Source organism: Cervus elaphus, chromosome 29, assembly GCF_910594005.1.
Source record: "Cervus elaphus chromosome 29, mCerEla1.1, whole genome shotgun sequence".
Taxonomy (NCBI): domain Eukaryota; kingdom Metazoa; phylum Chordata; class Mammalia; order Artiodactyla; family Cervidae; genus Cervus; species Cervus elaphus.
The window spans coordinates 62,026,714-62,054,606 of NC_057843.1; the positions used below are offsets into that span (position 1 = coordinate 62,026,714).

The 27,893-nt window shown below is 37.4% G+C and overlaps 1 protein-coding gene across 5 annotated transcripts in view; it reads left to right on the plus strand.

The window, feature by feature from the left end:
- Positions 1–1,208: 1,208 nt before the first annotated feature.
- The window catches only part of STX17 (syntaxin 17), a 57,988-nt gene continuing 31,303 nt past the window's right edge, over positions 1,209–27,893 (plus strand). Inside the window, exons 1-3 of one of the 5 annotated variants that reach the window (XM_043890788.1) lie at positions 1,209–1,268; positions 10,861–11,046; positions 22,420–22,485. In XM_043890788.1, coding sequence (XP_043746723.1) covers positions 10,924–11,046; positions 22,420–22,485 — 189 coding nt within the window. In that variant the 5' untranslated portion in view covers positions 1,209–1,268; positions 10,861–10,923. Of the gene's footprint in view, positions 1,380–1,400; positions 1,653–2,477; positions 2,598–10,860; positions 11,047–22,419; positions 22,486–27,893 lie in introns of those variants that run through there. The other 4 variants (XM_043890789.1, XM_043890791.1, XM_043890792.1 and 1 more) reach the window with 4 other exon arrangements.

Consider the following 27,893-nt stretch of genomic DNA (forward strand, 5'->3'; position numbering starts at 1 on the left):
CACCTCCCTAGTGTGCTTGGGGTAGCTGTTGGAGAACATAACTCAAATGACCTTCATTCAGTAGCTCTTGTTTAACTGACCCTTGCATGAAAAACAAATGAAAACACTTTCCCATGGCATTGCCTAATACTTTAATTTTTCTCTTTAGAATTAAAATCTTATAAGCACCTCATTCCTAGAGTAAAAATAACAATAACAAAAATCAGCATTCATGATACCCACAAAGAAAACCTGAAATGCTTAGCAGATTTTTTGCTTTATTTTGGAAATGCCTTTCAAGGCAATTCTTACAGAGCCCTAATAGTCCTTGGGCCCCAATTTCGACCTTTCTCTTCACTCCACTGGAATATCCTAAAAGCTGTTTCCTAAGCTATGGCTTCTGAGGACAATATAATCAGCATTCTGAGCAACTCAATTGAATATTCAAATACATATCGAAAAGGCTCGATGGGGAAGTCAGGCCATCCAGGGAGGAGGACCTGTGAACTGGACAGGGCTTTAAAGCCGACCATCTGCTTGTTCATTGGTAGCAGCTGGTATAACTGGAAGAACTTCAGAAGGAAATTAGGAAACCCAGTTGAAGTTCCAACTCAGCCACTAACTGGCTGAACTGGAGTGAGTCACTGGAGACTCTTTGTTGCGCCTCAGTCTCATTATCTATAAAACTGGAACAAGGACGTTGGCATTAAGGGCCTAACCTATTTGGGAGGAAAAACACGACTAGTCTGAATTTCAGTTTCTGTCCCTTTTACATTTAAACTTGTGCCCTATCCACCTCAGAGGATTTGGGGCTTGGGGGGTTGGGGGAAGAGCGACAGGGAGAAGGTACAACCTCTCTGAGCTTCAGTTTCTGTATGTGTAAAGAGGTAACAACATCCGGCCAGCCCACCGGTAAAATTCCTAGAAGAGCCGAAAATGAGACAGAAAAAGATTGCAAAATGTAAAAGGCTATACATATGTGCCTTGTCTCACACTTAAAACACAACAGACTTAAAAAACAATTGTGCGTCTCCTTCCTCCTAGCTCCAGTGTTCCTGCCCCACCACAAATAAAGACCAGCTTGTAAGACAGCCCAGGGTGGCGACCGCGTTTGTACCCCCGGGAGTGCCCGCCACACCCCGCAAGGCAGGACCTGGGCGGGAGGGGGCGTGGCGGAGCGCCGTCCGCCTATCACGACGCCCCGCCCCCTACAGCGACGCCCCGCCCCCGTCGCCCCTGCGCCTGCGCCTGCGCCCTGCGCCTATCAGCCTCCAGCGCCCCGGCGGGAGGTAAGGGGCTCGCGAGAGGCCGCTTCGGGGGTGTCAGGCCGTGACCGAAGTGGTGGGCAGGGTGCCAGCTCCGGGCGCGGGAGGGACTCCCCGCAGGAAGCAGGGCATCAGGTCGGAAGTGCGAGCGCTGTGGGGTCTCTATCCGACTTCTAGAAGTGGCGTTTTCGGTTGTGGAGGCGCTGTTCGAAGCGGGTAGAAGGAGGCGGCCGACCGGGCGAGCTTGACGGCCTCCCCGGTCGCGGTGTGGAAAAGTTCCCGTCTTCTGCCCAGCCCGTTGGCGCACTGTGGGTCCCAGATCGTCAGGAGTCTCGGTCCAGAGGCTGGCCCGGGCACCCGTTCCTGGGCGGGGGTGAGGGCAGGCGGCGTTTGGTTTCTGTGGCCCAGGTGCGCGCTGGGGGACGCTGCGAGGGACGGCACGAGGCTCGAGGGAAGTGAGGGGAGGTCCTGGGGCGCGAGGTGGGCGCAGCCTCCTGTCAGCCAGACCGACGAGAGGGCGGTGGGTCGCAGAAAGCCCCACGTCTAAGTCCCCGCCGACCCTTTATAAAATTCGGAATCGGAGGCTCAGGAAACAGACCGTATGGGAGGTCGGTCCAAGGGCCTCGACTTTTCCTTCCAAAGTCAGTCCCCCTTCCCCCAGTCAGAAACACTAGGCGACGTGCTTGAGGGAATTTGGTGCCACCGGTGTGGGCAAATGTGGGAAGGTGTTCATCACTTTTTTTGGAAGGGGGCATTGCCTGCAATTTTGGACTTTTCCTGAGAAACGGGACTTTTCGCTTATAAATAACCTTAAGTAGTTTGGTTAATATCCCAGTACTTTTTCCTTATTGAGTAGTATGATACTCAGCTGGTAATAGTTGTAAGCACTCAAGGTTAAGTTTGTAAAGCACCTGGCACCCCACCTCACCAAGTGTTAAGTGCCCTGAATACGGTTGCAGTTCTTTGACTTCTGAATGTTTGACCTGTCTTATGTGAAACAGTTCACATATTATTTTAAAAGACTTTTTACTTTAAAATAATTTTACAATTACTGAAAAGTTACTAAAGTATCTGAGTTGTCTACAGTTTCCTTTAATGTTAACATCTTATGTAACTATAATACAGTTAGTTACCAAAAGGAAGAAATTAATTTCGGTACAACACTGTTAACTAAACCACCAACTTTCTTCAGACTTCATCACTTTTTATACTAACGGCCTTTTTCTGTTTCAGGATCCAATCTAAGATCCTACGTTGCATTTAGTTGGCATGCCTCCTTAGTCGTCTCCAATCTGTGACAACTTTGAAGTCTTTTCCTGTCTTTCATGACCATTGCACTTTTGAGGAGTCCTGGTCAGTTATTTGTAGTGTGTCCTTCAGTTGGGCTTTGTCTGATGTTTTCTCAGAATAGATTAAAGTTGTATATTTTTGTTGTTAGCACAGAAGTATATTTGCCCTTCTCAATAGTTTATAATAATGGAGTGCATGAAATGATGCTACTGTTGATCACTTGGTTAAGGTGGTATCTGCTGGGATTCTCTAATGTAGAATAACTATTTTCCCCTGTGTATTGAATTCGTATCTTGGGGTAGAACTTTTAAACCATTCAGATATCCTGTTTCCTCTCAAATTTTAATTTGCTGATTTTAGCATCCATTAATGGATCTTGCCTTCAGTAATTATTACTGTGATGTTTTGTTTCCCCCATTCCTTCTTAATTTATTAATTGGAGTTTTTCAGTAAGGAAGAGCTGCCCCTTTATCCTATTTATTTATTAATTTTTTGTATCAGTATGGACTCATTTATTTTTCTATTGGTTATTTTCCTACACTTTTGTTATTTATCTTGTCTCAAGTTGTTCCACTTTCGTCCATTGGAAGTTTTTTTCAGATTGCTTCCTGTGCCCTTTTAATAGACTCTCATCCCCCACTCCTTTTCTTTTAAAAACTGCCTTGCTTTTTGGCATTATAAGATGCTCCAGGCTTCACTTAACGTTTTCCCTATCCCGGAATCCACCAGTTCTCCAAAGACCCCTGGTTTCTTTTTTGGAGAGTACTATTTAAACACCAAAGGATCTGGGCTCTAGGTGTGCTCATTGCTACTGGCGTATCATTGCTTCTAGTACCTGGCAGAAGACATCTAGGAAGCTGTGTGTGTGTCTCTGTGTGTGTGTATTTTATGTATATGCACGCTGAGTCCCTCAGTCATGTCCAACATCTTGCAACCCTATAGACTGTGGCCCACCAGACTCCTCTGTCCATGGGATTCTCCAAGCAAGAATACTGGGGTGGGTTGCCATTTCCTCCTCTAGGGGATCTTCCTGACCCAGGTATCAAACCAGCATTTCCTGTGTCTCTTGCATTGGTAGACATATTTTTTTTTTTACCGCTAGTGCCACCTAAGGAAGCCCATTTTATATGTATAAATATGTATATTTCTAGCTAGCTATACAGTCATCCCTTAGTATCCAAGAGAATGGTTCCAGGACCTGCAGCAGAAATCTGCTGTCACCAAAATCTGAAGTCACTCAGATTGCATAGTTGACTTTTTGTATCTGCAGTTCTATATCTGCAGATTCAAGTAGCTGTAGATCATGTAGTATTTATTGAAAAAATTCCACTGTGGGTAGACCCTTGCAGTTCAAATCCATATTGTTCAAAGGTCAAATGTATATCTGTATATGTCATGGAGATACAGGCATATATATATACACACACACACAAACATATACACCCATGCATCTACAAAGATTTGTATTTTATTTTTGTATTTATATGTGTGTGTGTGTATATATATATACACACATGTAATATATATATACATATATATATGTCTGTATATATGTATTTTTTATATGTATGTTTTTAAACTGGGGTTTATTCTGATATTATATATCTAGCAAAATACCACATTGTTCATTATAGTCTTGCCCCTCATTTGTAACTTCTCTTTTCAACAGTGAGAAATCTGGCTTTTGTGTTCTACAAAATATTTTTTTTATTTGTTCAATCCTAGTAATACACATAATGCATTGTTAGTTCAGAATTCCTAACCCATAGTCCTATGAGAAACAAATTTACTAACTAGAGAACGGTAGAGTTGTGTGTAGTTTTTTTTTTTGTCTTTAACCTTGTGTTAGCCAGTTTGTGCTGTGCTAAGTCACTTCACTCGTGTCCGACTCTTTGTGACCCCCTGGACTGTAGCCCACCAGGCTCCTCTGTCCATGGGATTCTACAGGCAAAAATACCAGAGTGGGTTGCCATGCCCTCCTCTAGGGATCTTCTTGACCCAGGTACTGAACCTGCGTCTCTGACAACTTCTGCATTGGCAGGCAGATTCTTTACTACTAGTGCCACCTAGGAAGCCCAGTATCTCGTATCTAGACACTAGTGTCCAGCATCTGTTTTCCCAAGTTACCTATATTAGTTATTTTCTTCCACCACTTCTTTCAGTGTGGTTATGTTCATTTGTAATACAGTTTATTTTTTATAGTTTGTATTTCATTGTGGGTTCCCCCACATTTTGTTTTTTAATATACAGAATTTCACCTTTTGTGGTATACAGTTCTGTAAGTTTTGATAAATGTATTTTAATTGTGTATCCACCATCATTGTCATAATACAATTCTGTTGCCCCACATATTCCATTACACTTGAAAAAAAAAGTCAAAAGTAATACAACTCTGCAGAAGTTTGGGAAATTAGTCACTTTTGTGTTCCCACTAGCTTTTTCCTAGGCATATTTTAGATATTTGTGATGTTAATATAAATATATTTTGTATTCTGTGTTTGAATTATACCAGAAATATTTCCCAGTTTTTTGACTGAAAAATCAAGAAATGCTGAAAATATTTTCAACTTGTTATTTAGTCACACTCTTAAACCACATTTTGTATTGAATTAAGACCTTTCCTTAATAGTTTATAAATGTTATTTGAGCTACTTTGTGATCAGGTCACTGCTGGACAGTTTTGTTGCTGTAACACCATACCTTGTGCAGTTGTTTGGATGTTATGTCCTCTTCTCAGTTTTATATAGACATTTTATTATACTTTTATAGAAGTGGAAGTGGTGGAGAGAAGAAGAAAATACTCTCTAGAAGGAAACCAGGAGATGGAAAAATCTCTTGGGGAGCTTTGGGCCAGAACGTCTGCCCTGAAAGATGGCCCTTATGAGGCAGCAGGTTTTTCCTTCAGCACAAAATGCTAAGGGGCAAAGTCATGTACTCTGATCCGGAAATAGCACTTTTTGAATTCAAAAAAGAAAGCTGTCATCATAGCATAGGGGAACAGTGAAGATAAGCCAAATAGTCAATAGTTGGGGTTTGTCAAGTACACCGAAAACTGATTAATGGAAGAGAAAGCAGAATCATTTGAGTTGTATTTCAAATGCTACATACAGTTGAGAGGCAGATGGGCTATAAAAGAGTGACTAGACAGAGGGAGTACCTTCCAAAGCCAAAAGTAGAGATTGGGTGATATTTCAGTAGCGTGGGTGGGTTACTTTTGAACATTGTATTTTCTTGCTCAGGTAACAGGGAACTCTTGGAAGTGTTTGTCCAAAGGAGGAGCATGTTGCCTTTGGTGTTTTAGATGTATTAATTGGTGGCAATCTATTGGGAAAATTGGAGAGGGGAAAGAGACTAAAGGAAGGCCAAATAAGACACTTGTAATATGCTATGCTATGTAATATGTTTGACTAGAGTGATAGGATTAGAAGTAGTGTAGAAGAGACATGTGAAGACATGTTTTAGTTCTGTTAGCATTGGAATACCAGTTTGAACACCAGGTACTTTCAAAACCATTTTGATAGGAGTAATAGTATATATAAAGATAGCTTCTTAAATAATCTGCATAGTGGAAGAAAATACAAGAGGCAATGAGATAAACTAGGAAACGATATTAGACAAGTAATAGATAATTTATGAGACTATTATGTGTTATATATAATAAGAGAAAGACATTCCCTATAGCACAAGCAGGCAGTTGATGAAAGAAGACATGCAAATAATCAATCTTATTAGTAATTTAAAGAATGCAAAGTAAAACAATAAGGAGATACCATTTTTGTCACCAGTTGAATGTCTAAGAAGAATGATAATATGAGGTATTGGGGTATGGATAAATGGACATTTAAAAATTTTTTTAATTGAAGTATAGTTGTCATAAAATACTGTATTTGTTTCTGGTATACAACATAATGATTTGACAGTTGTAGCCATTATGAATTTAACATCATGATAAGTCTAGTAACCATCTGTCATCCTGCAAGGTCATTACAGTATTATTGACCAATTTCTCTGTGCTGTACCTTCATCCCTATGAATTTATAACTGGAAATTTCACCCATTTCACCCACCACACTGCCTACTTTCTGGTGACCACCAGTTTGTTCTCTGTATCTATGGATCTGTTTCTGTTCTGTTTTGTTTTTAAAATTCGAGGTATTTGTGAAGTCATATGATATTTGTCTTTCTCTGACTTATTTCACTTAACAGAATACCCTCTAGGTTCATCCATGTTGTTGTGAGTGGCAAGATTTCATTCTTTTTTGTGGCTGAGTAATAGTCCATTGTGTGTGTGTGTGTATCACATCTTCTTTAGCCATTCATCTATCTTCAAACAATGGTTGCTTCCATATCTTGCTAATGTGAATAATGCTCTATGAACATAGGGGTGCATATATATCTTTTCAATGACTGTTTTCATTTTCTTCAGATAAATACCCAGAATTATTTTTTTTTTTTAAATACCCAGAATTAGAATTGCTAAATCATATGACAGTTCTATTTTTAATTTTTTGAGTAACTTCCATGCTGTTTTCTGTATGTAGTGGTTGCACCAATTTATATTCCCACCACAGTGCATAAGGGTTCCCTTTTTCCCACATCCTTGCCAACAACCAGCATTCATTATTTCTTGTCTTTTTTGATGATAGCCATTTTGACAGGTGTGAGGTGGTTTTGACTAACTTTTCCCTGATGATTAGTGATACTGACAATCTTGTCATGTGTCTATTTCCCATCTGCATGTCTTTCCTAGGAAAAAATGTCTATTTAGATCCTCTACCAATTTTTTAATTGGATTATTTTTTGATATTGAGTTGTGTGAATTAAAATTCCATGGACAGAGGAGCCTGGTAGGCTACAGTCCATGGGGTTGCAAAGAGTCGGACACTACTGAGCAATTTCTCTTTCACTTTTTATATTTTGGATATTAATGCCTTATCAGATACATTATTTGCAAATACCTTTTCTCATTTAGTAGGTTACCTTTTTGTTTTGTTGATGGGCTCCTTCACTGAGAAAGCTTTTTAGTTTGCTGTACTCCTGTTTGTTCGTTTGCTTTTGTTGCCCTTTCCTGAGGAGAAAGATCTAAAAACATTGCTAAGACCAGTGTCAAAGGGTGTATTGTCTGTGTTTTCTTCTGGGACCTTTATGGCTTCAGGTCTTTAAGTCTTTAATCCAGATAAATGGACACTTTGATATGTCCTTCTCCAGATACGTTGCTAGTGGGATTGCAAATAGGCACAACCTTTTTTGGGACTTTTAATATTAAAAGCCTTAAAAAATGTGTCTACCTGTTAATTCTACTTCCAGGTATTTATTTTAAAGAAATAATCATAGATGGTTGTATGGACTTACATGTAAGGAGGGTAATTACACTGTGGTATAGTTTATAATAGGGGAAAATTGGAAACATCCTAAATAGCCAACATTAGATGATTAAATCATTGAACATCTATATAATGTGATACTATGCTGCTATAAAAAACATTATAGAAAAATAATTACATGGAAACATTTTTATTATATTTAATCAGGTTGTTCAAAATAAATCTTTTTTTTGTTCTTTGATTCATACCTTCCTTTGTTCACCCAGTAACAGTATATTTTTTTGCTCCTTGCCATTCCTTTCCTTTGGGTTTATTTTGTTTATTATTAAATCATGCCTTTTAGTAGTTCTTTTTTTTTTTTTTTTTTTTTTTTTAGTAGTTCTTTTAATAAAGGGCTTTGTAATAAACTCGGTCTTCATAGGCCTGAAAATGATTATTTTACTCTCACTCCTAAATAATAATTAATCTGGATATATATCAAATCACCACTTTGAGGATATTTCTGTCTTTTGCTGTGTTGCTGTGGTGAAGTTTGCTGCTTTTGTTGTTTTAGTTTGTCTTTTATATCTGCTTTGCTTTTTAAAGTAGTTTTCCTTTTTCCATAATGTTCTGAAATTTCCCATCTGTGTATTTTGATAAATTTGTTTTTTTAATGCTGCTTGGTGCTTATATGCATTTTCAATTTGAAATTTTACATCTTAATTCTTAGCATATTCTCTTTGACTAGTGCCTTTTCAGTTCAGCTCAGTCGCTCAGTCGTGTCTGACTCTTTGTGACCCCGTGGACTGCAGTACGCCAGGCTTCCCTGTCCATCACCAACTCCTGGAGCCTACTCAGACTCATATCCATCGAGTCATTGATGCCATCCAACCATCTCATTCTCTGTCATCCCCTTCTCCTCCAGCCTTCACTCTTTCCCAGCATCAGGGTCTTTCCCAGTGAGTTGGTTCTTCACATCAAGTGGTCAAAGTACTGGAGTTTCAGTTTCAGCATCAGTCCTTCCAATGAATATTCAGGACTCGTTTCCTTTAGGATGGACTGGTTGGATCTCCTTGCAGTCCAAGGGACTCTCAAGAGTCTTCTCCAACACCACAGTTCAAAAGCATCAATTCTTTGGCGCTCAGCTTTCTTTATAATCCAACTCTCACATGCATACATGACTACTGGAATGTGACTCCTTGTTATTGAGCTTCTCATTTTATCCTTTATGTTGCTTATCTTCTTTTTCCTTTGTTCTGACTGATAGCTTACAGCCAATAGTTCTCTTTTCAGCTACAAAATTTACTGTTTAACCCACCTTTGGAGGTTTTTATTTGTAGAATTTTTACTTGGTTTATTTTTGGAATGGTCTGTTAGTGTTTCATAATATTATCTAATTTTTTAAAAAATTCTGTTTCTTTCTTTATATTTTTATTTTAAAATGTACCAATTTTAATTTCATTTTTAGATTACTTTATTATCTCTAGACCCTGAGCTATGAATTTTCCCATTTTGTTGGGTCTGTTGACCAACTCTTTTGGCAGTGAACTTTCCTGTGCACTCTAATGTCCACTCACCACTGTAGCTGTTAGATTCTTTATTTGTGGTGGCTGGAGATTTTCCTTTTCTGCTTTCAAGCTTAGACCAAATGTAAAGACCGAGTTTCTGGTGGATAAGATAATTTGTATAACCAACACTTCAAAGAGAGAAACATTATTTAATAGTTTTTAATGTTTGTGGAGTGATAGAGTGTTTTGATAATTTCATGAAAGCAATTGACTCTATCTTCTGAAATAATTAAAAAGTAGTCCTAGTTTTTTTGTAAAGATTCATTGACTCCTCAAAGTCCTGAACCCTTATCTCTATGCACCCCAGTCTAAGATACCATAACACAATGGGATTAACATAGTCAACTTATTTATTTTTAATATGGGAGAGGTTGTGGCTAATTAGATAGCGTGAAAACATGATGTACAGGAGTGGTTTTCAAGCTTGCTTAGGCAGTGGAGACCTTTATTTACATAAAATTGAATAAGTTCAAATTTATGAAATTAATGAAACAAAATTTTCTGAAGCTGAAGCAGGTGTGGGGTCCTGGAGCCTGCCCACTTGACAGCTTTTATCATCACCTACCCTGACCCCAAAGACATAACCCTAGACTCTCTGCAACACTGGTAGAAAAACTACTGGTGAATTAGAAGGAGCTTTTGATTGTACTCTCAGGAATACTGGGTTCTTACTCCATCTCTGTCAGTGGTTACTTGTATTGATTATAGACAATGCTAATTACTCTGTAAGAAAGGGGAAATGCTAATTACTCTGTAAGAAAGGGAAGAGGCAATTTAAAGAACATCAATGAGAAGAGTTGCATTGTATATTTCAAGTGTATAATTAGATATATAAATTGGAAATAGAGTTTGATACAGCAGAAATGTTAAGAATAAAATTTTTTCTTCCAATTTTGCAAGTTGACACCTGTTTAGAAAACATTATTCACTGTCAAAGATACATTGGGTGATGAAGACTCGAACAGTATGCTTCTGGTTTTCTGAAAAAAGTTATTTAAATATATGCATATGTTATATTAAAAAGACTTGGAGAGACATACATCAAAATGGAAAGAATAGGGGGATGGGAGAGAGGAAAAATGGAAAGAGTAGCTAACTCTGAGTGAGATGATCACTGATTTTGTTTTATTCTCTATTTCCTAGTTTCTAAACATTCTAAAGTGAATATACCTGACTTGTAGGAGGGATGGGGTGGGAAGGGGGTTCAGGAGGGAGGGGACACATGTATGCCTATGGCTGAGTCATGTTGATGTATGGCAGAGGCCATCACAATATTGTAAAGTAATTATCCTCTAATTAATATAAATAAATATAAAAAATTTTAAAGTTTGTTAACAAGTCACTCAGGTTCAGCATCAAGTTGAGTATGTGTTCAGAACATATTATAAAATTACCTAATGGTTTTTAAAAATAATGGAAATTAATTTTTTAAATTCTTAAATATTTCCCTTTTAGGTTTTTCTACATGAGTGGAGAAGATAATTGTTGCAAGTAGGAGAGACACAGCATTTTTTTAGGATGTCTGAAGATGAAGAAAAAGTGAAATTACGGCGTCTTGAACCAGCTATCCAGAAATTTACTAAGATAGTAATTCCAACAGATCTGGAGAGGTTAAGAAAGCATCAGATAAATATTGAGAAGGTGAGTTTTTTCACTTTATTTCTTTTTTTCCAGTTTTTTCTTTTTCTACTAAAGAAACAGTTACATATTCTGATTTATATTTGTTGTGCATTTCACCTACATTGAAAATACCAGATAAGAGACTTTGCTAAAACGTCTAGCTCCTGTTGATTTAACAACATTGTTCATTTTTTCTGTTCTACAAATATTCCTCTCATATTATTCCTTTTTTAATGAAAAGATATAAGAATAGGATCTATGCCTTTTTAGTTGTACATAGTGATGAATTAAGCAGTTAATAATTAGAATTTGTTTGATAGTTGACTATAATGTGAAGGTGATGGATTTCCGCTAAAGGGCTTGCCTTAATTTCATTCACCCAGTGGCAAGTTTTTTGAACTGTGAGGGTGTGTTCATCAGTAACACCTATCCTCTTCAAGTGTTATTGGATTAAAGAGGTAAATCATTGTTTGATATGAGAGAATTTCCCAGCTTCATGGCTTTCCTTTGAGGAAACCCCAAAGCCCAAATATTAGCTAGAGGTCAGCTTAGGAGGTAGGTAGGGGGAAGAACTAACGCCGGGGACTATGGTGGAGGTTGCATAGAATCAGGCCTGGCTAGGATCTGATGAAGTGGTTGTGGCATTTATGGGAACATGAAGTTTACTGTGTACTGAGCATGGATTTGGCAGGTTATGTTGTCTTATTTGCTGTGGGACAAATCAGTGGTATTTGATCTCTCAGGAGAACCTCCCCCAGTACAAATTTTAAGTTGTGAGGTCCTCCATTAAATGTTTTTTGGTTGGGAGTGGGTGGGAGGTGGAAGTGGTCATTAAGCCTTTCAGTATAAACAGTATTTATCACCCTCAACTGTGTACCTTATACAAGTAAGAAGAGTGCCAGCTTTTTCTCCCATGGATACCAACTGTCTTTCTAAGTCTTTTGTAAAAGTTTAGAAAATAAGTGCCAAGAAAAATAAGGTGAAAATTTCAATGCAAATACAAATAGAATTCAAGATTAACATTTCATAATCTTTTAGTTTCTTTTTTCTTTCTCCATGATAAGTACTATGACTTTTAAGGATGAAGGGGTTGTCTGGTAAACTGGTTATTCTTGTCATGAGCAGAAATAAAGGTTCCATGCTTTGATTAATAAGGAAGGCTTGTTCTTTTAGCACTGTAACAATATGGAAATGGAGTTGTTTACTTTTGATCAATCATATCTGGATGGGAGGTTTGATAAGGTGTGTTCAAAGTCCTGGGCTTATGTTGAAGTGTTCAGTTAACAAGATGATAAGAATTTGGCAAATGAATTGATTCTGAAAGGAAGAAATAAGTGGACTATGGTCTTTTTAAGATTCTTTCTTTCTTTCATTGCCCTATTTTGCCTTTGACATTTGTCCCTTTGGTAAATTGCCCCTTTCTTGTATGTATTCTACACAAACATGCCTGCTGTCATTACCCTCAGATCCTAGCCACGTATACCACCCAGTGATCGATGGAAAGGCCAGAACCCTGGGAGGAAGGTGGGTGGGGATAGAAACAGGTCTGTTACTGATTTAATTAGCTGTGCCAGACTTCAGAAAAAAAATTATTCTAGAGTTATATAGATCTTTTTCTGGCAGAACATTTTTCTTCTAGTATTTTCTGAAAATTTTACTTTTTGAGAAACTTTTAGATGATATCAGAATAATTATAATTTACTGTATAGGTGATGTCTGAAGCTAAGCAGTTTGACTTACACTGAGCTATGTTTTAGTCCATAATCTTGATCATTCTATCTCTAGGACTTCTAGTTTAGTTTTAATGGTGATTTTTTAATCTATATAAGTTTGAATAGCATATTTTAGTGAATACTTTATGGCAGTGTAAAAACATTAAAAAGCCACTGCCTTTACTGTGGACAATAGAGTTAAGAACTAAATTTAGAGTCCAGGTGTTTAACAGTGCCTCATTTTCAAAAAGAGATAGTCTTCTTGAGGGAAGGGTGTAGAAAGATAAAATATTTATTATGTTAGCCATCAGTCATCAGTATGAATTTAAAAGAAGAAAGTCAGACTGAAGGGAAATTGAAGGTAAGCCGTAGTAGAATGATTGTGCAGCATCTGAAAACAATGAGAGTAGTGTGCTGTGGACACCTGGGACTATATTCCATAGGTCCTTCAGCATTATGTTTTATTACACATGATAGACTTGATTAGAATGTAATGCTGAAATTTGAAGTGTTAGCATTTTGGCTTTCTTATCTAATATAGAATAGACTTAAGCATAGTTAATAGGAACAACAACATAATAAGCTTTGAACATAATTTTCTTTGTTTCATTTTATAGAATTTTGGGGGAAAACTTGAACTGTGTAACGTGCCCCGCCGTACACATCCTCCTGATGACCTGCTTGTGGTACCTCTAGTTACTGAGTCTTTCTGGAATAGTGCTTTTCCTTTGGCTTACTTCTCACTGCCTTTCTCTCCCACTTTCCACCCCTTCTGCAACCCTGGGTTTCAACTGTCTCTGCTCTACTAAGTCAACTGCAACATGTCCATTCTCTTTCCAGCTTCCAAAATGTCGTTCAGATTTCTCGTCAGTTAATACCTCCTGTTGTATTCTCATTATTCTTCTGGGCTGATCCCTTTTAAAGTTCTTTACTGTCATTTTGGTTAAATTTTGAAAAAGGGCAGAGATGAATATTTGTTCTATCTGCCAGGTTTAAAGAGAAGGGAAATTATTACAGGATATAAATATATGTTAGCTTTTCATAAGTGTTGGTGTTTGCTGTTTCTTATATTTTTAGCATTGAAAGTTATATAAAAAATTAGGTCTCTAATCTATAAGAAGTTTACCCTCCAGTTAAAGAAATAAGATAGGAAATATTCAGATACGATGAAGCTACATATAATTAGGTGTGAAAATGAGTGCTATGGACTATTTAGGCAGTATGAAGCCTGAACTACGTGGTACAAAATCAGATATAATCAGTCTTGTTGATTTGTCACTTTTGGTTTCACTTATTTGTTTTTTTTAACTTGTGGTTACAACAAAAACTGTTCCCATTTCCCTTTTTATTATGAGAATGTTTGTTTCAATCTTACAATCACATTTCCCCCCTCATTGTTTTCTTCTGCTAGACCCCTGATTCAGTTTGCTTTCTCCTGTGTTACAGGATAGGAAAGCCTCAGCACAGGTGGTGATGATAATGGGTCTAATGGTGATAATTTCATGCTTGTCAGTGTTTGGTTAGCAATGAAAAATAGACATATTCTGACATATCTGACTAATGAGACTTGAGGGAAAAACCTGTTTGGGATATGGAACTTCTGGAAAAGACTTTTCTACTGTATAAAGATGTACACGGGAGGAAGCAGTTCTGCTGGTCTTATATCTCCCTGTTGTATATGTAACTATAGCCAGGAGGGGTAAGTATGAGAATGAAAACTCTCTGTTGAAGGTAATAAAGCAGACAGAACTTGGGTGCCTGACAAGCTTGAAAGCTTCTGAACTAAACTACCCTTGAATTTATCATCCCACTTTTAGGGTGCTGTTTATGTGAGGTAATAAATATCTTTATTAGTAAAGCCATTTCTTTAAACTTTGAGCTTTCTGTTATTTGCAATGAAAAACATCCTAATTGCATCAAGTTATAGCATAACTTTAACTTATCTGTCTAGCGTCACTGTGCAAATAGACAATACAAAAAAATGACATTTTGTAAAAACAGTGCATTTTAGAAATGTTTGTCAGTGGTCCCAAGTTAACTAATTTTTTAGGGGGTTATTTCTTGTAATTTCCCCTCCAATACACATTAAATCATTTAAAGCTTTTTCTCCTCTGCAGGTATTTGGAATGACAGCCTTTAATAATGTAACCTAATTTAGGTTTAACATTGTATAGCAAACATAGAGTCTGAGCTATTTTCTTTTTCTTAGAATTTTGTTGTGAGACATAAGGTTTCATCTATTCAGTCTTCATCCAAGATACTAATCTCTTCTACAACTTACTTGACACGTGAGCAAATAATAATAATAATAGTAAAGACAGTAGCTGTTGTGTTTATCTGTTGAATGCTGTATTAAGTTTTTGTATTTATCATATTTAATCTCACAACATCCTGATAGGTTAGCCTTCTTATTGTCTTCCTTTTTTAAGTGGGGAAGCAGACTTGGAGTGGTTAAATTACTTTCTTGAAATCACCATGCTGCTAAATATATTAATCTTCCAATATTGTGCCTGAAATATAGCATGATTTTAGTTTGTTCTCACTCTTTTTTGGTTTTTGTTTTACTCTTAGTCTTGTCTATTGCGGACTGTTCTATTTTTATGCTCATTTTCCAATGAAGAAGGAAAATGGAAAAAATAGAATTGAATACTCTGGCTTTCCTACATTTATTAGCAGTATCCACTCTGTTTGCTCATCTTTCAAACTTTGTTTTTTTGTTCAAATCCCAACTTAGTTACATCCTGTGGAACATTACCTGGTTGACTCCATCCTGGGTCAGATACAAACACACCATCCCCACACAGCACTGTGCAGTAGACCTTCAGGTTCACCACCATTTTAACCATTCATGGGGAACCTGCAGATGCCCATGCTTGATCTCTAGAGAGTTGTAAAGGTCACATTAAAATCTTTCTCATGGTGTTATTCTGAGGATTGAGATATTATATAAAGAATCCCTAAATGCAAAGTCAGTACTTGGAAATGAGTTACTTAACAAGTGAGTTATTGTTTTCAGGTACTCATCGTTGGTACTCAGTTAATAATCATTAGGAGAGTCACAACCTTCCTGAGATCCTTTGTGTTTGTTTATCTTCGTTACATGAGTAATCCTAATTTTATGGCTTATGTTCATTGGACTATGTTAATATTATGTAGCTTTACTTTTTGAGTCTTTGATTTTTTTCTTTTTTATTGAGTTTCAGTTCTGTTCAGTTGCTCAGTCGTGTCTGACTCTTTGTGACCCCATGAACTGCAGCACACCAGACCTCCCTGCCCATCACCAACTCCCGGAGTCCACCCAAACCCATGTCCATTGAGTCAGTGATGCCATCCAACCACCTCATCCTCTGTCATCCCCTTCTCTGCCTGCCCTCAATCTTTCCCAGCATCAGGGTCTTTTCCAATGAGTCAGCTCTTCACATCAGGTGGCTAAAGTATTGGAGTTTCAGCTTCAGCATCAGTCCTTCCAATGAACATCCAGGACTGATCTTTAGGATGGACTGGTTGGATCTCCTCACACTCCAAGGGACTCTCAAGAGTCTTCTCCAACACACAGTTCAAAAGCACCAATAAATAATTTATTTGAATTGAATACTTAAACTTTTCATCATCTACAATACTCTTATCCTACCTGGTTAATCCTCCATAAAGCCATCATCTTCCATACAAGGGGTTCTGATCATTCAGATCGTTGAGATATCCTCAGATATCTGGCAAAATAAGCTTTCATCTATGTTCTCTGCTTCTTTCTCATTACTCTTCCCATCATGCATTATACCACAAACACATTGATCTTATGGCAGTCCTTTGGATACCACATATAATTTTACAGCTCCATAGTATTTCTGGGTCTTTTTCTCTCCAACTGAAGCATCTTTTTTTCCTACTATGCCCATAAATTTAAATAAATCTTTTAAGTGTCAGCATAAGGTTTAAATTAAAGTGCTTTTATACCCTAAACTCCTAAATCCTGAACATTCTCTGTGTTATATCATCATAAAATTTCCCGAACCTATAATAAATAACTTGGGCTTCCCTGGTGGCTCAGATGGTAAAGAATCCTTCTGCAATGTGGGAGACCTGGGTTCGATCCCTGGGTTGGGAAGATCGCCTGGAGGAGGGAACGGCTACCCACTCCAGTATTCTTACCTGGAGAATCCCCATGGACAGAGGAGCTTGGCAGGCCACAGTCCATGGGGTCGCAAAGAGTCAGATATGACTGAGTGACTGAGCACATAGTGAAAACATTATATAATTTTATATAAACATTATATAATTAAAATCATTTTTAATAATTATGATTAGCTTTCATATTTTTATACTCTATGCAATATGAGGCAGAATTATTATCATTGTTTTTCAATTTTGAATCAAAATGTTCTGGAAGATGAAATGACATAAAATGTGAGCGTACAAATACATCAAGTTGTTAAGTAAATGGTGAGGCGTTCTAGAGAGAGCTCAGCCCGGCACTACCCTTAGAATCTTCGTTCTCCTTGCCCAGCAGGCAAAGCGAAGCTGAGAGACCTGGTGTCGCTGCCAGAGAGCACAGAGGGATCATGTCGGGAAGCCCGAAACCACCTGTGCAGAGGCGTTCATCACACGGTGGGGTGGGTTCACAGTCAGGGTTATCCGAAATGATAAATTGGAAGAGAGGGTGAAAGGAGACAAGGTGTTCACCAGGGTGAGAATGGTGGACACGGCTTCTGTCTCACCAGGATGAGTGTGCTTTGGTCTCTTTCGGGAACGTCTGGGGAAAGGCTGTTTCTGTGAATGTTGGACCCTCTGCTCGTGCCTGTCCCACTGGTATACCATGAGGCCGTAAGACGTATGAAGAACAACTTGAATGCCTGTGGTGAGACAAAACATCTTCCTGAAGTGACTGAAAAACAGTATCTATGATTTTTTTCTGTAGTTGTTTTTCCTCTTTCTTGGTCCACTTTATTCATAGCAGTTAAAGGTATTTATTAGAAGTTGCAGTATCCAGCAGAGGAAAAGAGCAGAATCTGAATCACATTGGGGATGTCATTCTGAGTTCCACCCATGTTGAAATATTGGGGCAAAGCTTAGTGGCCTGGAAGCCACATAAGAGCAAATAGTGCTGAGACAAATCCTTCTGCCCACTCTGTGAAAAGTGTATATCCAATAGCATCTAGAAAATATTTCCTTCCAAAGTTGCTATGTTTAAAAACCTTTTAGAGAGAAGCCCTTGGCAAAGGCAAACTGTTTTATCAAATCTCTTGACAGGTAATCTGCCCATCATTCCTTTTCCATCTCTTTGAATTGTTGAGTCTTTGATATTTTCTTTGTAGACAGTCATGACGACGGACTGTTTTATTTTCTCCTTTCTAACCTTTGCCTGCCTACTTCCTTCCTTCTTTTCTCTCTTGTTTCCTCCCTTTCCCCCTCCTCCTCCCTCCCTCCCTTCCCTCCTGTGCTTTCTTCTCTGACTTCCTTTCTTACCTTACTGTCCTGGCTGTGGCCTCCAGTGCAAGATCAGAACGCCTTACCTTGTTCCCAATGTTAGGAAATGATCTTTTACCACCAAGCATGATGTTAACCGTAGAGTTTTTACAGATGCTTCTATGAGGTTGAGGATGTTAATTTCTTTTTTAAGTTTCTGATAAATTTTATAATGAATAGATGTTTATCAAATGGTTGTCTTTAAATCTACTAACTTGCTCTTTTTGTCTATTTGTTCCATCTATTCTTTCTCCCCTTTTTTTCATGTTTTACTCCCTTTTGGATTAATTGCATATTTTTAAGATTCCATTTTTTTCTCTTTTATTGGCTTATTATACCTCTGTGTTTTTATTTTTAAATGGTTGCTTTACAGTTCAGAGTATTCATCTTTAACTTATGATAGTCTACCTTCAAGTAATATGTTTTATATATATCACTTCACATATAAAAACTTTATGACAATACACTTCAATTTCTTCTCTCAGAGTCTATGTAGTATTATTGTAATATAATTTACATCTGTCTAGACAAGGCTATGGTTTTTCCAGTGGTCATGTATGGATGTAAGAGTTGGACTATTAAGAAAGCTGAGTGTGGAAGAATTGATGCTTTTGATCTGTGGTGTTGGAGAAGGCTCTTGAGAGTCCCTTGGACTGCAAGGAGATCCAACCAGTCCATCCTAAAGGAGATCAGTCCTGAGTGTTCATTGGTAGGACTGATGCTGAAGCTGAAACTCCAATACTTTGGCCACCTCATGTGAAGAGCTGACTCATCTGAAAAGACCCTGATGCTGGGAAAGATTGAGGGCAGGAGGAGAAGGGGATGACAGAGGATGAGGTGGTTGGATGGCATCATTGACTCGATGGACATGGGTTTGGATGGACTCCGGGAGTCGGTGATGGACAGGGAGGCCTGGCGTGCTGCTGTTCATGGGATTGCAAAGAGTCGGACATGACTGAGCGACTGACCTGAGCTGAGCTGGACTGGACTGGACTGGACTGAACTGGACTGAACTGGACTGAACTGGACTGAGCTGACCATTTTCAGTGTGCTCACTTTTTTGTAGAGCCAGGCTTCTGTCTGGTATTGTTTTTCTCATCAACCTGAAGGACTTCCTTTCACATTTCTTGTAGTGCAGTTTTGCTGGTGATAATGAATTCTGCTTGCTTTTTTGTGTTTGGAAAAAAATCTTATTTTGCCTTCACTTGAAAAAAATATTTTCTCTGAGCACAGAATCCTAGGCTGACTTGCAGGTGGGTTTAGTGCTTCAAGGTGTCGCTTCAGTGTTTTCTGCTTTGCACTGTTTCTCACAAGAAGTCTTCTGTCGTTCTTACCTGCGTTCCTCTGTACTTCACATCTTTTTTCCTCTTACACTTTAGATTTTACTGTCACTTATTGTAAGTAATTTTGTTATGATATGCATTCATATAATTTTCTTCATTTTCTTATTTATGGTATTCCTTGAGTTTCTTGAATCTGTGGGTTTATAGTTTTTATCAAATTTGGGAAAGCTTTGGTCATTCATTTTTCTTTTTTCCTTCTTTGTTGAGATATAACTGACATGCAGAACTGTATAAGTTTAAGGTGTACAACATAATGATTTGACTTACATACATCATGAAATGATTATCACAAAGAAATAGTGACTGTCCATCATCTCATACAGATTCAAAATAAAAGGAAAAAAAAATAGATTAGGATCTACTCTCTGTTTAACAATTTGTGTATGTAACATACAGCAGTGGTAATTATCTTAATCATGTTATACATTATCTCCCTAGTACTTATATATCTTATGGCTGAAAGTTTGTATCTTTTGTTCATAAACTATATGGTTCCTTCTTTATATCTTTAGTTGTGGAAAATCTCTTCTGGTAGTCTTTAAGTTGTTCTCATCCATACTTGCTCTGAAAATAGTTGTAATTTTGGTGCACTTGTGGGAGGAGGTGAGCTCAGGGTCTTCTCACTCCACCATCTCAGCCACTGTCTCATTAATTTTTCATATATTTTTTCTCTCCTTCAGGGAGTCCAACTGCATACATACAATGTTTCTTTCAAGTGGCCTTTGATTATTGATACTATATTCATTTATTGACCATCTTTTTTTTCTATTTCATTTTGGATGGTTTCTGTTTTACATCTTTAAATTTAGTAATCTTTTCTTTGCATGTCTTAACCTTCTGTTCAATCCATCCATTGCATTTTTCATTTCAGCTGCCCTTTTAATTTTAGGAATTGAATTTTAAAAAATATCTTTCATATCTTCATATCTTCAGTTTTCTTCAGCTGTCTTAAACATGGAATACATCATAACTTTTAATATCCTTGTCTATTAATTCCATTATCTCTATCATATCTAAATCTGTTTCTCTTGATTGGCTTTTCTTATTACAGATCATATTTTCCTGCTTTTTTTTGCATGCATGGTAATTGTTTATTGGATGCCAGACATTCTGAATTGATTGGATACTGAATATTCCAAAATTTCTTTGAGTACTTTTGAAGTTTATTTATTCTGAGACACATTTAAATTATTTAGGAACAGTTTGATCCTTTTGAGGCTCTTTTAAGCTTGCAGAGGATCAGAACAGCCTTTGTTCTAGGCCTACCTTTCCCTCGCACAGTATAGTACTTTGGAGTACTCTGCCCGATTCCAGTATGTTGAGAGATTTTCCTGCTCTGCCTGGTGGTCACATGAACAGTTTCTGGGCTTGTGTGATTTGGGGGGATGAGCCTGCCTGGTCTTTTTCAGTGATTTCCTTTCCTGACTTCAGGTGGTTTCCTTATGTGCTTGTGCTGCTCTGTACTCAGCTGGAGACTCTAAAGCAAAACCCTGTGGATCCTGGAGCTCTCTGTATGGCCCTCTCCTGTTAATGCAGTTACAGCCTCACAGGCAGCTTTTTCTTCTCTGATGCTCTGCTCCATGAATTCTTGCAGCCCTGACTTCTCTGGATTCTCTGTTTCCTTACCATTAATTTTTATTAAAAGTATCATGACAGATTAGTATTAAGTAATAAATTTTAAAGTAACTTGTTTTCAGATATGTATTTTTTGTTTCCATTCCCTTCTTTTTATTAATATAACACTGTCTAAAAGAGCATTTATATTGAATCTGCTGGCATCATTCAATTTTTATTAGAAGTGAAAGTAGTAAATTTTGAATTTATTTGATTGGGTAGTGGTTTTAAGTTTATGTTTGGCAAATACATTTTCAATATAGTCTAGTTATTTTTAAGCTTAATGGCTATTGTTTAGTTCTTAGATGATGTTAAAAAAAAGTCAGGAGTTATCAAAAGTTTTATTTTGCTGCATTGTGAACAATAGAGAATATAAAAATACCCTGGAAAAAATTTTAGTGCTCTGCTTTTTTAATCTACTAGGCCTTCTATGTGTATATGGGACATTTTCATCTTTATGTGCTTTCAGAATATTTCTAGGCTGATTTTGTGTGTGTGTGTGTGTGTGTGTGTGTGGGTGGTATACCACAAATATGTTTAATGTCATTATTCACATCTACTGACATCTTAATTGTTTGGATTTTTTTTTTTCAACCAAAAATAATATGTGATGGTTGACATTGTTTATATTTTGTGCAAATATTGTCATGATGTTACCACATTTTGCTGTGGTTCTTGTCAAATGAAAAATTTTGCATTATGCTCATTAAGTTTCTTAGATGAAACTCTGAAAACTAAACATTATCTAGGTAAAAAGCTAAAAATATAAAATGTTCACTCTCATTTTTACATACTTTCTAGTCTGGGATAGCAATGCTCCTTTTTCTCAGATGAGATTTTAGTTTTCAGTAGTTGACTCTATCATTAACAGACGTTTCAAAATCTTCATGTATAGTAAAATATCTGATGAATGCTGTTAATCTTTTCATTTTTCAAATTCTTTTACATTTTCAATCTTTATTTTTGTCACCTCCAAGGAGTATGCATTATAGACAAAATACATACTGTTTTTCAGTAAAAGAAAGTAAATAGTATTTAGTGGTTTTTATTTGTTTTACTGTTTGCCAGAATTTTGTGTGTAATGTTTTTGAAAACTTCCTACCTGTATGGTCTTTGGACAGTTAATTTCCACTACTAAGTCAGTAACTTTTTTAGCTGGCATGTTTAAATTTGGGTGGGTGAGTGGGGATTGTTGTGGTAAACTGGGAATAATCACTTAGTGATAAAAAAAAATTCAGTACCTTTCCTTTTCTTTCCTACAGTATCAGAGGTGCAGAATATGGGACAAGTTGCATGAAGAGCATATCAATGCAGGACGTACAGTTCAGGTAAGGCTGTTTTATTGTTTCAGGTAAATCAATATGAAAAAGACAGTCTTAAGGAAATTTTGCTAAAATAAATACCCTTGTAGCTGAATCTCTTTATTGTATTTGTAACTATTTCCTTAAAGATGCATTTTTAGCAGGAATTATTGAATCAGATGTCAGTCATATTTTTAAGGTTTTGATTAATATTACCAAAATTTTCTCCAGAAATGATATATTAACTTACACTTTCACTGTGAATCCATTTTACAACTTTAATACTACTCATTCCTCAGATTTTTGCTAATTAGTAGGTAAAAATAATGCTGCTTTGTTGTTTTAATCTGGACTTTTTCTTTCATTGCTTTGAAAGGTGAAACTTTTTATATGTACCTTGGATAGTAAATTTTTTTTTAATGAATTGTCTGTTCCTGTCTCTTTCATATATTATGTTGTTGTCTTCTGTGAGAGTTCCTTATAATTTTAAATAATTGATCTTCTTTTTATAAGACTGATGCAGTAATATAGTGTTGCAAATATTATTTACCAGTTATTGGCTTTTTGATAAATGTTAATTATTTTAAATTAATTTTTGAAATTCTTATAATTACATCGTTAAAAGCCAAGTAAAAAGACATAGCACCTACCCTTCTACATCTCCAGGTCCTTCTTTTAAGAAACTACTCTTAATCCTTTTGGTCATGTTCCCTGGTATTTAGCTCTTTGTTCCTAAATATCATGTGTAGACTGTTATTTCTTAATCAGGTTTAGACATAGTCTCTTCACTTCTTGCTATACGAGGTGCAGATCTAGCTTTCCACCCTACTCTCCATTTCCTTCCTCCATAATTATATTATAATTTTTGGTTAAATTAATGATTAATATCTCATTGTTTTGATTATAAAGACATTGTTTCTTGCTAAGCCAGATAGTGATAAACAGTACAGACTTTTGCTTTGTTTTCTTTAAAATGTCGGTTTTACTCTAATGACTTTTAGAATGTGTTTAGTGTTTATTTTTAATTGAGATATAGTTTATATACAGTATTATATAAGTTATATGTATATAACAGTGATTCACAATTTTTAAAGGTTATAGTCCATTTATAGTTATTATAAAATATTGGTTATATTCCCTGTATTGTACAAGAATATATTTATCCTTGTAGCTTATCTATTTTCTACATAATAGTTTGTATCTCTTAGTTGCCTAACTCTATCTTGCCCCACCTCCTTTCCCTGTCCTTAATGGTAATCATCAATTTGTTCTCTATATCTGTGAGTCTGCTTAGGTCTTCTGCACATTTTTTAGTTGGGTTTTTTGGTGTTTTTGCTGTTGAGTTATATGAGTTGTTTATATATTTTGGGTATAAACCCCTTATTGGTCACATTATTAGCATATATTTTCTCCCATCCAGTAGGTTGTCTTTGTTTTGCCAGTGGTTTCTTTTGCTGTGCAAAAGTTTTTAAGTTCAATTAGGTCCCATTTGTTTATTTTTGCTTCTATTTCCTTTTCTTTAGGAGACAGATCCAAAAGAAATATTGCTGAGATTTATGTCAGAGTGTTCTGCCTGTGTTTTCTTCTAGAAGCTTTATGGTTTCTGGTCTTACATTTAGGTTTTTAATCCGTTTTGAGTTTATTTTTGTATATGGTTTTAGAGAATTTTCTGATTGCATTCTTTTCCATGGAACTGTCCCAGCACTACTTGCTGAAGAGACTGCTGTTTTCTGTCGTATGTTCTAGCCCCTTTTGCTGTGGATTTACTGACCGTGAGTAGGTGGCTTTAATCTCTCGGCGCTCTGTTCTGTCCCGCCTGTCTGTGTGTCCGTTTGTGTGCCAGTACAGTGCTGTTTTGATGCCTGTAGCTTGTAGCATGCTCAGAAGTCGGGGGCATGGTTTCTCCAGCTCTGTTCTTTCTCAAGATTGTTCTGGCTACTCAGGGTCTTTTTTGTTTCCATACAAATTTTAAAATTATTTGTTCTAGTACTGTGAAAAATGCCCTTGGCATATTGGTAGGGTTTGCATTGAATCTATAGATTGCTTTGGGGAGTATGGTCATTTTAAGAATATTAACTCTTCCAATCCATGTACATGGCATATCTTTCCGTTTGTTTGTGTCATCTTCATTTTTTTCATTAGTGTTTTATAGTTTTCCAGGTACAGGTCTTTTACCTCCATCAGTTCAGTTCAGTTCAGTTGCTCAGTCGTGTCCAACTCTCTGTGACCCCATGAACCACAGCACGCCAGGCCTCCCTGTCCATCACCAGTTCCCAGAGTCTACCCAAACCCATGTCCATTGAGTCGATGATGCCATCCAACCATCTCATTCTCTATCGTCCCCTTCTCTTTCTGCCCTCAGTCTTTCCCAGCATCAGGGTCTTTTCCAGTGAGTCAACTCTTCGCATGAGCTGGCCAAAGTATTGGAGTTTCAGCTTCAACATCAGTCCTTCCAATGAACACCCAGCACTGATCTCCTTTAGGATGGACTGGTTGGCTGTCCTTGCAGTCCAAGGGACTCTCAAGAGTCTTCTCCAACACCACAGTTCAAAAGCATCAGTTCTTCGGTGCTCAGCTTTCTTAATAGTCCAACTCTCAAATCCATACATGACCACTGGAAAAACCATAGCCTTGACTAGACGGACCTTTGTTGGCAAAGTAATGTCTCTGCTTTTTAATATGCTGTCTAAGTTGGTCATAACTTTCCTTCCAAGGAGTAAGTGTCTTTTAATTTCATGGCTGCAATCACCATCTGCAGTGATTTTGGAGCCCAGAAAAATAAAGTCAGCCACTGTTTCCACAGTTTCCCCATCTATTTGCCATGAAGTGATGGGACCGGATGCCATGATCCTAGTTTTCTGAATGTTGAGGTAGGTTTATTCCTAGATATTTTATTCTTTTTGATGTAGTGGTGAATGGATTATTTAATTAATTTCTCTTTCTGATTACTTGGTTGTTAGTATATAGAAATGCAACAGAGTTCTGTATATTAATTTTGCATTCTGCAAATTTACCAAATTCATTGAGCTGTAGTAGTTTGCTGGTGATATGTTTAGGGTTTTCTAAGTATCATGTCACCTGCAAACAGTGACAGTTTTACTCTTTCTCTTCAGATTGGATTCCTTTTATTTCTTTTTCTCATCTGATTGCTGTGGCTAGGACTTCCAATACTATGTTAAATAAAAGTGCAAAGAGTAGACATTCTTATCTTGTTCCTGACCTTAGAGGAAATACTTTCTCCTTTTTACTGTTAAGTGTGATGTTAACTGTCTTTTTACTTCTTTTGGAGTTAATAATCTTTTCATTTAAAAAAATTTCCTATTTTTTGGTACAGTTTTAGTTAATTTTTAAAAAGTGCCCCACCTCTCTGCCACAGCGCTGTCAGTATTTTTTATATGCTCAAGTATGTCCCTTCCATTCTCTATCCTGAAGGCTCTCTCCTGAAACCGTTCTTCTGCCATTTCCAGCCTGAGCTTATTTTCTAGGTTTGTTGCACAGCTCTTGTTCACTGGGACTTCCCTCAGTTGTTCCTGTGTTAGGTTCCTGTTTTTTCTGGATATCATGTCTTCCTCATTTTTGGCTTATTCCATTGTTCTGCTGGAATATATCTTTCAATAGCTCTCAAATAAGGGTACCTTAGAGGTAAAATTTTAATTTATTATGTGTCTGATAAATACCTTTATTCTCCCCTCACGTGTGATTGCTAATTTCAGTAGGTGTAGAATTCTCTTTCAATTTTGAAGGCTTTCTAATTTAGTGTTGCTCTTAAAAAGTAACTATCACCTAGTTTCCCATTCTCTGTATAGGACCAGGTTTTTTTCCTCTCTGGGAACCTTTGTGATCTGTCTGCCCTGGTGTTCTGAAATTTGATAATGTGATGTGCTTTGTGTTGGACCCTTTCAATTTAAAAACTCATGATTTTAGTTCTGTGAATTTTTCTTTCCTTTTTGTAAAATATGTTTTTAAAAATTATTTCCTTGTTTCTGGCTGCCCTGGGTCGTCATTGCTGCTCTGGGACTTTCCCTGGCCGTGGTAAGCCGGGCTCCCCGAGTTGCCCTGAGTCGGCCGCTCGTGGCAGTGGCGTCTCTGCCTTGGAGCGCGGGCTCTCGGGCGTGCGGGCTGCAGTCGTTGCGGCCTGTGGGCTCTGGAGTGCAGGTTCGGTGTTTGTGGTGCTGGGCTTCGTTGTCCCACCGCATGTGTGGTCTTCCTGGATCAGGGGTTCAACCTGTGTTCCCTGTGTTGGCAGATGGATTCTTAAACGCTGACCACCAAGGAAACCGTTGGGAATTTTTCTTACTTATTGATTATTTATTCCTCTGTGTTTTCTCTTGTCCTCTCTTTTTAAAATATCCTTTTACTGCAAGGGTCAGCAGACCATAGCTCACAGGCCGCACCTTGCCTGCCCTGGGCCCCGTTTGTTTCTGTGCCGTCTTTGGCTGCTTTCATACTACAACACCAGAATTGAATGGTTGCATCAAGAGACCATACGCCCGGCAAAGCCTCAACTATTTACTGTCCGATCCTTTGCAGAAAAAATTTGCTGATCTCTATTCGGCTGAATGGAAGACTCTTGGATTGCTTTTCTAATTTTCTATTCTGTTTTCTGAGAGATTTCCTCAGCTTTATTTTCAATTCTTTCTACTGAATTCTTCGTTTCTACTATTATGACATTTATTTCCCAAGAACTTTTTCTTATTATTTTTTATAGCATCTTACCTTTGGACATAACAATTCTTTCTGCTTTTGTGAGACACTGATTGCTTGTCTCCTGGTGGACTTCACTTAAATATTCTTTGATAGGCTGGCATTTTCCTTGGAGCAACCTCCAAGTATCAGTGTCTGGAGGTTGTTGTGGTTTAGTTTTCTGAGAAGAATCCTTGTTTTCCTCCTAGGTAGGTAGGTATTTATTTCCTAATTACAGAAGCAGCAGCGTGGGTCAATTCTGCTGTGCTTCCGTTGTTCAGTCGTGTGAGCCCTGTCCAGTCTCTCTTTATGTTTCTGAATTTGAAGTCTCACCAAAAAAGACATCTTTAGTCCTCTTACATTTCAAAAAAGGTTAGTATGGTTGCAGTATAGTCAGTAGGTTGGGATAGAATATAATCAATGCAAGAGATTATTTAGGCGTGGTTACACAAATGGTGAAGGTGTAGGAAAAAAATTGATTTGAGACTTAGGTAGAAATTTGACTTGCCTCTCATATATGTCTTTTATCAGTATTTCTTGCTGCCTAGATTACAGCCCTAATATCAGTGACTATGTCTCCACTAATTGTGTATCTCAGAGCACCAGCTGCTCAGCAAGATTCAGTTTATGGAATGGTACTGTGCATGTTAATGTCAATGAGATTGTTATGACTTTCGTTTCTTACCATCTTTACTGTTTAACATGTCATTAAAAATCACTTATGACTTTCTTGAGACAGTGGTAGGGTCAAA